We start from the raw sequence: 13,108 nt of genomic DNA on the forward strand, positions 1-13,108 counted from the left end.
TACATTATATATTAAAAAGTTGTGAAACTATAGATGTCTCACTTCATGTTGAGTACTATAAATGAAAATTATTTTTATATAAAGCACTTGTAAACAAAATGCTTTGCTTTATCCAAGAAGAAAGAATCATCAAAGAAGTCTGACTTTTCAAAGCATACATTTTCAAAGCCATTTTATCCAATTTAAAGAAACTCAGTGATGCTCAAAAGTAGTAGTTTATGCTATTTTTATTCCTTTTGATAAAGTTTTAAAAGAAAATAGTATACAAGCACCGCATAAGTCTGTATTTTTCTGCAACACTATTCTATCATTATAATAGTTTCGGTATTCAGTGGAAAGTAGTGAGAATGGAAGATATGTGATGTGAACCTTGTTAATCATTGTTTTTGATAATAATTCAGCATTTTGTAATCTAGGGTAAGATAAAATTGAAGTGTTATTAGTTCTATAAATATTTGTTTACCGTAATATTATAAACAATCTTTCTTCAATTCATAGAGAAACTGAATTTGTATTTTTTTTTCATTATGTGACATCCAATTACAGAAAAAAACTTGCTAGCTTACAATATCTTTAAAGAAGTCTGATTTTAAGACATTCAAATAGGTTTTGAGGAATGTTAATCTGATGCCTATACATTATAATAGGTATGGTCATAAATTTGAATAACATCTGGCTTTCATATTAAAGGCAATTTGCAATTTTTGATTATTGTAACATCTGGTATGATTACTGGAGATTCAATCTTGTAACAGAAAAAAGATAGGTGTAATAAAAGTAAGCTTTTGTGTTGAGATATCTTAATAATTTTCATTTTGTTATTTTAGAAACTGGAATTATGTGAATATGAGGGAAGAGAAGCTTTCAGTTTCAATAGGCTTTTTACTTCAACAAGAGATTAAAGGTTAAATACAAGATTCTAAAGTATATCATTAATTGTTAAAGTTATCCACTTAAAGAAATAAATTAAAAAAATTAAGTTAGTTTACTCAACTGTTAATGACTAAATTATAATTTCAAAGAAAATATGATGTTACAAATTTTATTATAACTGAAACTTTTGTCACTTTTTAATTAGCAATAATTCTTGAAAATTTTAATTTGTCACTGGCACAAGCAATCCTTATTACGTAGGAATATGTTGTAATTGTGCATGTAATTTAGGTTGGTAGGGATTGTTATTAAGAAGCCAATCGGCTAACCATAGCATTGGATGTGCTGGTTTACGCTTGCAGAGTTCCACAAGGCCTTTCGTTAATGTCGGTGTGAGAGTTTCATTTAAGTAATCTATGCGCTCTTGTTCTGTCCTTACTGGGTAGGTTATTACTGAAAAAATAAAGAATTGTTCCATAAGAATTTAAATTTAGTAAATTTAATTTACAAAAACGAATTTGTGAACAAATTGATGAAAGAATTCACTTAAGTATTTGTACCTATAATGCAAAGCCTAGGCAACACACCCAAGGTATTATAGATTTAGAATTTAGAGTACGGCAACTACTTATGAGGGGAAAATCCTTCCTTTTGGTTTGGTTCCACTCAAAAACACATATATCCGGGGAAGGTAGATTAGATTTACGTCCACTACTCTGATTAATAATTATTTACTAATTAAAAACATAATTAATAAAATATTTTTTAAAGTTTTTATGTTAAAAAACATGTGCTCAAGATTGTTACAGTAAACTTCAGTTTTATCTTATCATAATTTTCATAATAATACTATCTTATTAATTTTGTTTTATTACGCAGTTTTGGATTATTGTATTTTCAGTTATTGATTGGTCTGAAAGTAGGATTCATTCATTAACTTCTTCAGTATGAAAACAATAATATTTGTACATTAACAGAAATTTGCCTTTTAATCATTTTTTTTTTTAATGAAGGGCAAATTTCTTTCAAAAATTTAATTTTACAATATTAAAATTAATTTAAAAATAAGGAGTTAGTTAGATCCAGAACCATTTACTGTTAAATTACGGTGATAAATTTATTAACCTACTACTTCTATTGGTTGACAGTCCAATTTGGGCATATACGATTTTCACTGGATGTTGATGTGAGACCTAAGGAACCCATAAAACCAGATGGAAATTTTCCAGATCTTCATATATACATGTGTGAGTTGGTTTTCGGTATTAGCTTCTAAATATCTCAAGAACTACTTAACCGATCTTGAGCAAACTTAGTCAGATTACTTCTATATATGGGCATTAATCCATTAAATTTTTAAATTAAAAGGTCAAGGGGGTGAGGCTGTACAGCAAGTCGCCCTCAGTATCTCAAGATTTTTCCTAATTACAGTCTTACTTTTCTTAGATACATTTAACAGTTATAAAATATAATTTCCAAAAAACGTTTTGCAAAATCGCACCCCAACCCCAAAAAATGCTCTAAATAAACTAGTGGCTAAATGGATACAGTGTCATTAGTACTCTCTCTCACCACAAGGACTGCTAGTGTACCACTGACGTACAGCTGCTGTAGTCGACTTTCTTTCTTTTTCTGTTTAGATATTTATTATTACTAATACAGTGGATCAATAGTTGTACATTTTTAGCTAGATTTCATAAGAAAGCTACCTTTTGTAATGGGTACCATGATTTGACTAGCGGAAAATTTTGACGTAGCTTTGCATTTCATATCCCCCAGACTCTAAAACCACTGTCAGTTCAAAAGTTTATATATACATTTACATATATATGTATATACGAGTATATTTCACTTTGTTGTGGACACGATAACTGCCGTAATTTTGTGCCAATGACTTTCAAATTTATACATAAAATATAACAACCCAAAATCTCAGTCAAGTTCATTAGTAGGCAAAATCGAACCATGGGGGGGCTTTTTTTAAAAAAACAAAATATCGCTATATACTTTCATAAGTAAAATATCGAACTCGTTTAAAGTTCCTACTATTCTTTGGATAAGAACTTAAAACTTAAACTGGCAGTCTTTTGATATTACCAACCACTGGCCCAGGGGGTGGGAAAAATGAGGTTTCAAAGAAAAAAAATCATACCACCCTTAATAAGCACAGTATCAAATTGGTTTGAAGTGATCGCTAGTCCTCTAAACATTACCTAAAACTTTGTTTGAAACAATTTTTGATATGTCCAACCCTTACGGCAAGGAATGACCAAAATGTTGCTGGAATTGTAAGAAGATGGGCTTGCTGTATGCTAAACGTGTGAAACTTTTTTTCACATGCTACCATTGTTATATTGAGTAAATTTGAAGTTTTTTTAACTTTAAGCTGTAAATTTTTTTATTTCACATCCCTACTTAGCACCGGTGAAATCTTCCTCCACCTTCTGGTGTGTCAAAAGGGATTTTTTTAATTAAAAAAAATATAAAGTATTTTATTATACATTTTTTCCTACATAATTTGTGTAAATTATTTGTTTACAGCAACAATAAAATATCACTTATTTGGCTACAAAGAATAAACGTGCAATGCTGACAGGTTCTCATATGCCTCAGCGCACATGTAGCGACTTATCATGTATGAACAAGTTTCTTAATCACCACAATAGTTCTTAATTTCCATACTTTCATCAAGTAGTTAAGGGAATCGATTGTGGTTATCCTACAGAGGATGCAGTTGCTTTTTTATACACTCTGATAATCAAATATATATAAAATAATAATAATAATAATAATAACTTTCCGATAATTATATACTCCCTGATAATCTTAATTGAAAATATTGTTATTATGTTACTTTTTCATTTGATAAAATTGAAGTACTAGTGTTTATACACATATTTCAAAATGGAGTTTCTTCTTATTATATACATATTTATTTACATACTTTGCTTGAATTAATTTTGTTTAGTTTAGTTAGTTAGTTAATTGATATAAAATATAAATCAGTATGGATACGTGGCTTAACAGAGCATGCCATGCAAAAAATCATCAGTTAAAAACCGTGTACCATTGAGATCTACCTCAGAATCAGGGTTTGCAGTAAGTAAAGATCTTTTTCCTACTAAAATGTTAAAAAGTTGTTAGAAAATATAATCAGAGTACATTAATATTTGATTTACTGTTACGTCTATAAGAAATGAATGAATGAATGATTGGCTGTACTCTGAAATTTTTTCAAACATTTTTTCAAAGCTTCATTATTGAAACAGCACCTTAGTACCAAATATTCAAATATAGAAAACAAACCTTAGGATTATTTTGTTTGAACAGAGATAAAATGCAAGATTATATCATCTTTTACAGGCTGTACTCAAAAAGCAGTTGAAGCATTTTATTTAGCTTAAGAATAGCAAAGTGTGGAGAAGATCATACAATCACTGAAGAGCTGTTACCTGCTCCAATTTTTTTTTTTTTTTGAGGGCAAAAAACGCCTACGCGTTATCATCGGTAGGATTTTTTTTAAATAAAAAAAAGAAATTAAAACTAATCTAAAAGATAAATAAAACTTAAAACTAATATCACAGATAAAATCTAAAATAAAATCAAAAGTAAATACAATTTAACAAAGTCCGAGATGAGTGTAAAGGGTCCATTCTCGGATAACAAAGACTAAAGAAAGGCTAAAAAACTCTAACACAAAACTTAAAACTAGGTTAAAAACTAAAATAACAAAATTAAATAAAAGACTAATACAAACGATATATTAAAAAATTAAAACTCTCGGATAACAAAGACTAAAAAAAGGCTAAAAAACTCTAACACAAAACTTAAAACTAGGTTAAAAACTAAAATAACAAAATTAAATAAAAGACTAATACAAACGATATATTAAAAAATTAAAACTAAGTTAAAAACAAAAATTAAAAAGTGAAATAAAACTTAAAACTAATATATTTAAAGACTTACAACTAATATCACAGACGAAGTCTTTAAAACATAAAAGCAAAAATAAAAAAAACTATAAAAAATTTAACAAATTCCGATAGGGAGGGTAAAAGGCTTCCTACTCGGATAACAAAATCAAAAACACAGAACCACAAAAATAAAAAATAAAAAACAAACTTATTAAAATCTCTTCCAGTCAAAAAATATACGCGACAATATTAATTTTTTTTGTATTAACCCAGCACTACGCAAAAATAGAAACATCCGGTTTAAAACTATATTATCATTATACAAGACACCACGTATGTTTTTTGGTAATTTAAATTTACGACGCAACGCCGCTTAGCAAATGCAACCTATGAGTATGTGGCGCACAGTCATGTGGCAGTTGCACCGTGCGCATGTCCTCCTGACATCAGATACTCGTGTGTGACTCTCGTATGTCCTACCTGCAATCGACAGAGGACTATTTCCTCACGACGAGTTTTTCTGCATGAGGAGACCCATGGCAACACAGAATCTTTAATCTGCCGGAGTTTATTATCAATGGTAGCCGTCCAGTCACCTTGCCACTTTGCTCTTAGAGATTGTTTTACATAATTAATAAAATCAGAAATAGCAACTCGGGTGGTGAAAGGAGACTGATTACATGCGTCTTTGGCAGTGGAATCTGCATGTTCATTACCCGGAATCCCTACGTGGCTAGGGACCCAGCAGAAACTTACTTTTGTGTTGCAATTATTCAACTCAAATTGCGTTGTAAATTTCGATGACGATAGGATGTTTGGAATAAAAGTTTTCTAAGGCTTGGAGAGCACTACACGAGTCACTGCAAATAAGGATTTTTCTATACTTAGGATTAATGATATTTGGAACCTTATTTATAGCGTATAGTTCAGCGGTAAACACACTCGTAATACCAGGTAGACCAAACATATAAGTTCTATCATTGACAACAAATACACAACCAACGGTATCGTTCTGTTTCGATCCATCAGTGTATACCACGGGTTCATCTTAGAGAGAACACACTGAAACATTTTCTGGAAGACGGTAGGTAATGTTAGTTGTTTATTGTATGTCGTAAGGTCAAACGTAAAATTGATAAGGTTTATACGGAGGATATGAGCATGGATACACGGGAAAGAATGACAGTGAAGAATGACAGAATGACAGTCAACATTTATATGCTGCAGTAGACATCGGGTACGGGCACCTACAGGTGCAGTATATCGTGGATGGTCCTCATACCTTCCTAAATTAGTTTTTCTAAGGTCTGAGTCAAAAGCCGAGTGATTTGGCAGTCCTTTGAAACGAGCAAAATAAGATAATAAAAGCTGGTCACGTCTATCCCAAAGTGATGGTTCACCAGTCTACAAGTAAGCTTGCGACAGGGCTTGATCTAAATCGCCTGTGGCAAGCCGAAGGAAAGCATGATGTACAGCATCCAGCATTTTAAGCACGGTATGACGAGCTGAAGAGTAGGTGACACAACCATAATCTAAACGGGAACGAACAAAAGAATAATAAAAATGTATCATACATGACTGATCGACTCCTCAGTTGGTATTACTAAGGACTCGCATCATATCTAAAAGGTTGGAACATTTTATTGTTAATTCTTTTATATGTTTGACCCAAGTAAGACGGCTATCAAAAAATAAACCTAAAAACTTGATGTAAGGATAGGTAGCAATAAGCTCTCCGTTCAGAAAAACTTGCGGAATAGAAGGGTTTCGTAGCCGAGAAAAGACTACACATTTTGTTTTGTCGGATGAAAATGTGAAACCGTTAATCCTGGACCAAGCTTCAGGGTGAGTATAGTGTTCTGTAGAAGTCTCTCTGCTGTGGGTGTTGAACGGCTCGCAATGTAAATAGCAAAATTGTCAACAAATAGAGAACATGAGACAGGAACCTCCACACAATTTGCAATATTGTTTATGGCTACAGAAAATAAGGTGGCACTTAATACACTACCTTGAGACACTCCATTCTCCAAGATGACACTACCTGAGAGCGAATCGTCCACACGAACACGAAACGTTAGGCAATTTAAGAATCCCTGGATAAAAGCAAGCATATTGCCCTTGATACTCCATTCTTTGAGGATGTTAAGAATACCACGTCGCCAGGCCGTGTCGTACGCCTTTTTTTATATCAAAGAAGATAGCGACGAGGTGCTGGCGGTTTAGGAAAGCGTTTCCATTGACACTAAATGGTCAATGGAAAATCGTCCTTGTAAAACACACTGTTCTGGAGATAGAAAGCCATGTCTCTCAAAGTACCATGTAAGCCCGCGGTTTACTATGCTCTCCATTACTTTGCACAAAACGCTTGTTTAAGAGATAGGGCGTTACCTACCAGGTTTTAGTACTGGTATAATAAATGCTACTGACCAGCCGGGTGGGAAGACTTGTTCGGAAAATAAACCATTATAAATATTCAAAAGATGTTGTAGTGCCAAATTAGGAATGTGTGAAAGCATACCAAGGCGAATGTTGTCCGGTCCAAGGGAAGTGTCACATGAGTTTTTAGTGTGTGTGACAATTCCTTAAATATGAATGGGGCGTTTAATTAACCAACCGAATCACCAATGTTTAACAATAATACTTCTATCTGTATCTTGTACCTTTGAAAATCATTATTATATGACGAAGTGAGAGACACCGAGCAGAAAGATTTTGCTAAAGTATTTGTCACAGCCGAAGATGATGAAAGGAGTTCTCCTTCATCAATAAAACCGAGAAAAGATTGTTTCGGTGATCCGAAAATTGCACGGATTTTTTTCCACACTGTAGACGAGGGAGTAATGCGTGAGATAGTGTTCAGGTATTTCGTCCATGACTTCCTCTTAGCGTTCAAGAATACTCGATGGCATACCGTTCTAGCCCTGCGGTATAAATTTAGATGTTCAGTTGTAGGCCAACGATTAAATTTGCGTAGTGCCTGCCGTCGATTTCTAATAGCATTTTTGCAATCATCATTCCACCATGGAACGGAAGGACGTCTAGGATTATCCGATGTTTGTGGAATATATTTGTTGGCATTCTCAAGTATCATGGACGTTAAAGAGGAAAGTTGGTCAAGGTCGTTCGCACCATTGTCATACTGTGATTGGAAGGCTTTATGGTATCCATTCCAATCCGCCTTTTCAACAATCCATCTCCGTGGCCTTCTTCTCACCTCGCGGTCTACACCGAAACCAGTAATAATTGGTCTGTGATCACTACCGTGAAAGTCATCACAAACAGACCAATTAAGGTGAGGGAGTAAATTCGGTGAGCATATGGAGAGATCGATGTTAGACACAGTACCAGATGATAAAGACATGAATGTGTGTGATCCATTATTCAGTAGACAAAAGTCCAAGTCTTGTCTCACTCTGTTTATCATATTTCCTCGAGTGGAGCAGAAGGTTGAGCCCCAGGAAATATGGTGGGCATTGAAGTCTCCTACTATTAACGATGGAGATTGTATTTGCGTGAGGATATTTGAGATATCACAAATCTCCTGAACTCTGAACTCAGAGTTCGGTACAGAGAGATACAAATTGCAGATATGCAATTTGAAGGGGATAGAGACCTTTACTGCGACAGCAGTAATCAGGGTGGCCGCCAGTGAATCCTTGTAGCAGACACCCCATTCTTTATGAAAATAGTCGGAGTGACTATTTACTGTTTACTAGACAGTCGTATCTTTCACAGAAGTACCCTCTGAGTGTTATTGGATCATGTTGTAGAAGATGATTCTTGGAAACACATTATTAGTGGATCTTGTGCGTGCACCAATACTCTAATATCTTCAATGCGAGATCTAAGACCTCTAACGTTCCACTGAATAATGTTCATAGGTATAGATAAATAAATTCAGGATAGTATAAATAATTAGTTGTACGTGATTCGGTTTTTCTTTTTTGTATTTTTGATTTTAAAGAACTCCGATGCCCTGGAGTGGTGGTGGTTCTTCAACCATATCCTGCAGTATATGAGGTGCTGGTGGAGGAGATTTAGTAGAATGGAATGCCGCAGATGACATCCCAGAGGGGATGGTTTCGTGGGATCCCTTAACAGGGAGCTTATTAGATGGCTTACCACCGCCAGCTAGGATTATTCCTGTCCGTACCGGTAAAACTTTGGGAACAGGAACTTTCATAGGGATTACACTGTTGGATTCACTGACTGCAACCAAATCTTTTTGTTCATCTTTGTCAGCTCTGAAATAGTGGCTGTTAGTGAGGCAACTTGATCAGATAACATCTGAACAATTTTTTTTAGCTCACTGCAGGATCCGCATGGCTGATTACTTAAATTTGTAGGAGCTTGTTGTGATGTAGCGGCAGCAAAAGATACGTCTAGTTTGACCAGGTTTCTTGAGTTAATAGTTTTTTTATATTCTCTCCGTGCCGCCGGAAAAGATAGTTTCTGCTCGGTAGAGATTCTGAGAATTGCCTTTTCTTCCTTAAAAGTTGGGCAATCTCGTGAGCGAACTGTATGCGAACCACTGCAATTACCACATTTTTCATCTTCTTGGCAGTTAGTAAGTATCATTGTGTCCTTCTTTAGCACATCTACCACATACCTCTGTTTTTGAGCAACATGTCGTGTGACCATACCCTTGGCATTCGAAACATCGTCGAGGGTTGGGAATGAAAGGTCGCACTCGAACTGAAAGATAACCAATTTCTATTTTTTCCGGTGGGACTGGAAGGTTGAACGTCAGTATAAGAGGTGTTAGTTCTTCCATCCCGTTCTGCCTTTTCATTATACGTTTCACTTCTACAACATCTTGAGCACGAAGTTCATCACCAATTTTGTTTATATCCAATTCCAGAAGGTCGCGGCAAAAAATTACTCCCCGGCTGATATTTAGGGTCTTCTGGCATGTCGCACTTATGTTTATGCCGCCCATATTGCTGAGATATAACAGGAAGCGACTCTGCTCCTCATTAAATGTTTCTATCAGAATTGTTCCGTCTCGTAGTTTTCTGATGTTCTTCGGAGAACTAATAGAACCGGTGACACATTTGTTAATCTCCTGATTAACAAATGTGTCACCGGTTCTATTAGTTGAGAACTTTTTAAGGGAGCCATCCTCCTGGTTATTCCGAAGAACAACAAAACGAACATTCTTATATTTTATATGAGAATTTATTATATTCTCTTCTGCAGTAACATTATCCTCGTCAGACAAAGCTGACTGAGGCTTTTTCACTAGACTAAAATTGGTGGTTTTTCCAGATGGACCACCAACCATCATAGAATTTATTGTTGGAACTGAAATTTTGGTCACACGAGTACCGGCGATATAACGGACCATTCCAGCAAAGCGCACACGTACTGGAGCTAGAGCTAAATACAACTGGGTTTGCCCTGATGCCCAGAGAACGTCGTTTGAGACTCACTACTTAGAGCCATTCACCCGTCGCCACGATAGTTCCAACCTTGGGTTACGGTTGCCTTTCATAAGATGTTGCAACACCACTGAGTGAAAATGTAATTATATATGTATATATAATATATATATGTTGTAATTTGTGTAGTGTTCTTGGTGAAGTATATGTGTACAGTGTAAAGTATTCTGCAGCTCAGTGTGTAGTGGAAAGAAAAGCTGCAGAGGCTAGGCCCGTGGGGATGCCAACCCCCAAAGTCTTAAAGAATAAGACTCCCCGTCGAGGACCTACTCCAAAATGTATAGTGATTTTTATGATGGCTGAATTATCAGCTAAATATGTTTTTAAGATGTGTGCCATTGTTAATGAACTAATGTAAGTTTGTTAAAATATAAAGTTGAAAAAAAAATTACTAGAAAATCAAAATTCTAGAATATTTCTGCAAATCAAGAAATGGAAATCTTCAATTTGCAGATAATATTTTAAAAGCTTCCCCCCCATATTTTAAAAACTTATACAAAAAACAAGCTTCTATACTAATACCATATAATATAAACATATTATTATTTAGACCTTTTGGTCAGCTAATTTTAGAGTAATTAACTCAGCGTCAAATAATGGGCAGGCAGGACTAGGTTTTATGATGAACAAGAAGATAGGGAGGAGAGTGGAATATTTCATAGCGATAGAATCATTGTAATAAGGATAAAATCAAAACCTAAACCGACAACGATTGTTAACGTCTATTTGCCTACAAGCGTCCATGATGATGATGAGGTAGAGTGTGTATACGAAGAGATTGATGAAGCAATTAAACACGTAAAAGGAGTTGAAAATTTAATAATAGTTGGAGATTGGAATGCAAGCATTGGAAAAGGCAAGGAAGGAAATATAGTGGGTGAATACGGGCTGGGCAAAAGGAATGAAAGAGGGGACCGACTTATAGAGTTTTGCACGAAGTATATTTTAGTAATTGCCAACACCCAATTTAAAAATCATAATAGAAGAATATACACTTGGAAAAAGCCAGGCGATACTGCAAGGTATCAGATAGATTATATCATGGTTAAGCAAAGATTTAGAAATCAACTCGTTGACTGCAAAACTTACCCTGGAGCAGACATTGATAGCGACCATAATTTGGTGATAATGAAATGTAGACTGGGGTTTAAAAACCTGAAGAAAAGGTGTCAGATGAATCGGTGGAATTTAGAGAAGCTTGAGGAAGAGGAGGTAAAGAAGATTTTTGAGGAGGACATTGCAAGAGGTAATTCTTAAATCAGCAGAAGCAAACATAGGCAGAATAAAGAGAACTGGTAGAAAAGCTTGGGTTTCAGACGATATATTGCAGCTGATGGATGAACGTAGAAAATATAAGAATGAAAGTGATGAAGAAAGTAAAAGGAACTATCGGCAATTAAGAAATGCTATAAACAGGAAGTGCAAACTGTAATACGGAGTTATACGGAGGAAATGAATTAGAAAATGGTGTTATAGAGGAAGAAGAGGAAGTTGAGGAGGATGAAATGGGAGAAACAATACTGAGATCTGAATTTAAGAGAGCATTAAAAGATTTAAATGGCAGAAAGGCTCCTGGAATAGACGGAATACCTGTAGAATTACTGCACAGTGCAGGTGAGAAAGCGATTGATAGATTATACAAATTGGTGTGTAATATTTATGAAAAAGGGGAATTTCCATAAGACTTCAAAAAAGTGTTATAGTAATGATACCAAAAAAAGCAGGGGCAGATAAATGTGAAGAATACAGAACAATTAGTTTAACTAGTCATGCATCAAAAATCTTAACTAGAATTCTATACAGAAGAATTCAGGGAGAGTGGAGGAAGTGTTAGGAGAAGACCAATTTGGTTTCAGGAAAAGTATAGGGACAAGGGAAGCAATTTTAGGCCTCAGATTAATAGTAGAAGGAAGATTAAAGAAAAACAAACCAACATACATGGCATTTATAGACCTAGAAAAGGCATTCGATAACGTAGACTGGAATAAAATGTTCAGCATTTTTACAAAATTAGGGTTCAAATACAGAGATAGAAGAACAATTGCTAACATGTACAGGAACCAAACAGTAACAATTGAAGAACATAAGAAAGGGAGTCCGACAAGGATGTTCCCTATCTCCGTTACTTTTTAATCTTTACATGGAACTAGCAGTTAATGATGTTAAAGAACAATTTAGATTCGGAGTAACAGTACAAGGTGAAAAGATAAAGATGCTACGATTTGCTGATGATATAGTAATTCTAGCCGAGAGTAAAAAGGATTTAGAAGAAACAATGAATGGCAGAGATGAAGTCCTACACAAGAACTATCGCATGAAAATAAACAAGAACAAAACAAAAGTAATGAAATGTAGTAGAAATAACAAAGATGGACCGCTGAATGTGAAAATAGGAGGAGAAAAGATTATGGAGGTAGAAGAATTTTGTTATTTGGGAAGTAGAATTACTAAAGATGGACGAAGCAGGAGCGATATGAAATGCCGAATAGCACAAGCTAAACGAGCCTTCAGTAAGAAATATAATTTGTTAAAATATAAGTTTTTTAAAAAGGTATGTTTGGGTGTCGCTTTATACGGAAGTGAAACTTGGACGATCGGAGTATCTGAGAAGAAAAGATTAGAAGCTTTTGAAATGTGGTGCTATAGGAGAATGTTAAAAATCAGATGGGTGGATAAACTTTAATGAAGAGGTATTGCGGCAAATAGATGGAAGAAAAAGCATTTGGAAAAATATAGTTAAAAGAAGAGACAGACTTATAGGCCACATACTAAGGCATCCTGGAATAGTAGCTTTAATACTGGAAGGACAGGTAGAAAGGAAAAATTGTGTAGGCAGGCTACGTTTGGAATATGTAAAACAAATTGTTAGGGATGTAGGAT

General features: G+C 34.7%; 1 protein-coding gene across 1 annotated transcript in view; it reads right to left on the minus strand.

The window, feature by feature from the left end:
• Positions 1-1,068: 1,068 nt before the first annotated feature.
• Positions 1,069-13,108, minus strand: part of LOC142321471 (nucleoside diphosphate kinase homolog 5-like) — a 28,479-nt gene continuing 16,439 nt past the window's right edge. The window contains exon 3 of the mRNA XM_075359576.1: positions 1,069-1,326. Coding sequence (XP_075215691.1) covers positions 1,127-1,326 — 200 coding nt within the window. The 3' untranslated portion in view covers positions 1,069-1,126. The remainder of the gene's footprint in view (positions 1,327-13,108) is intronic.

This window comes from Lycorma delicatula, chromosome 3 (assembly GCF_047948215.1).
Source record: "Lycorma delicatula isolate Av1 chromosome 3, ASM4794821v1, whole genome shotgun sequence".
Lineage (NCBI taxonomy): Eukaryota > Metazoa > Arthropoda > Insecta > Hemiptera > Fulgoridae > Lycorma > Lycorma delicatula.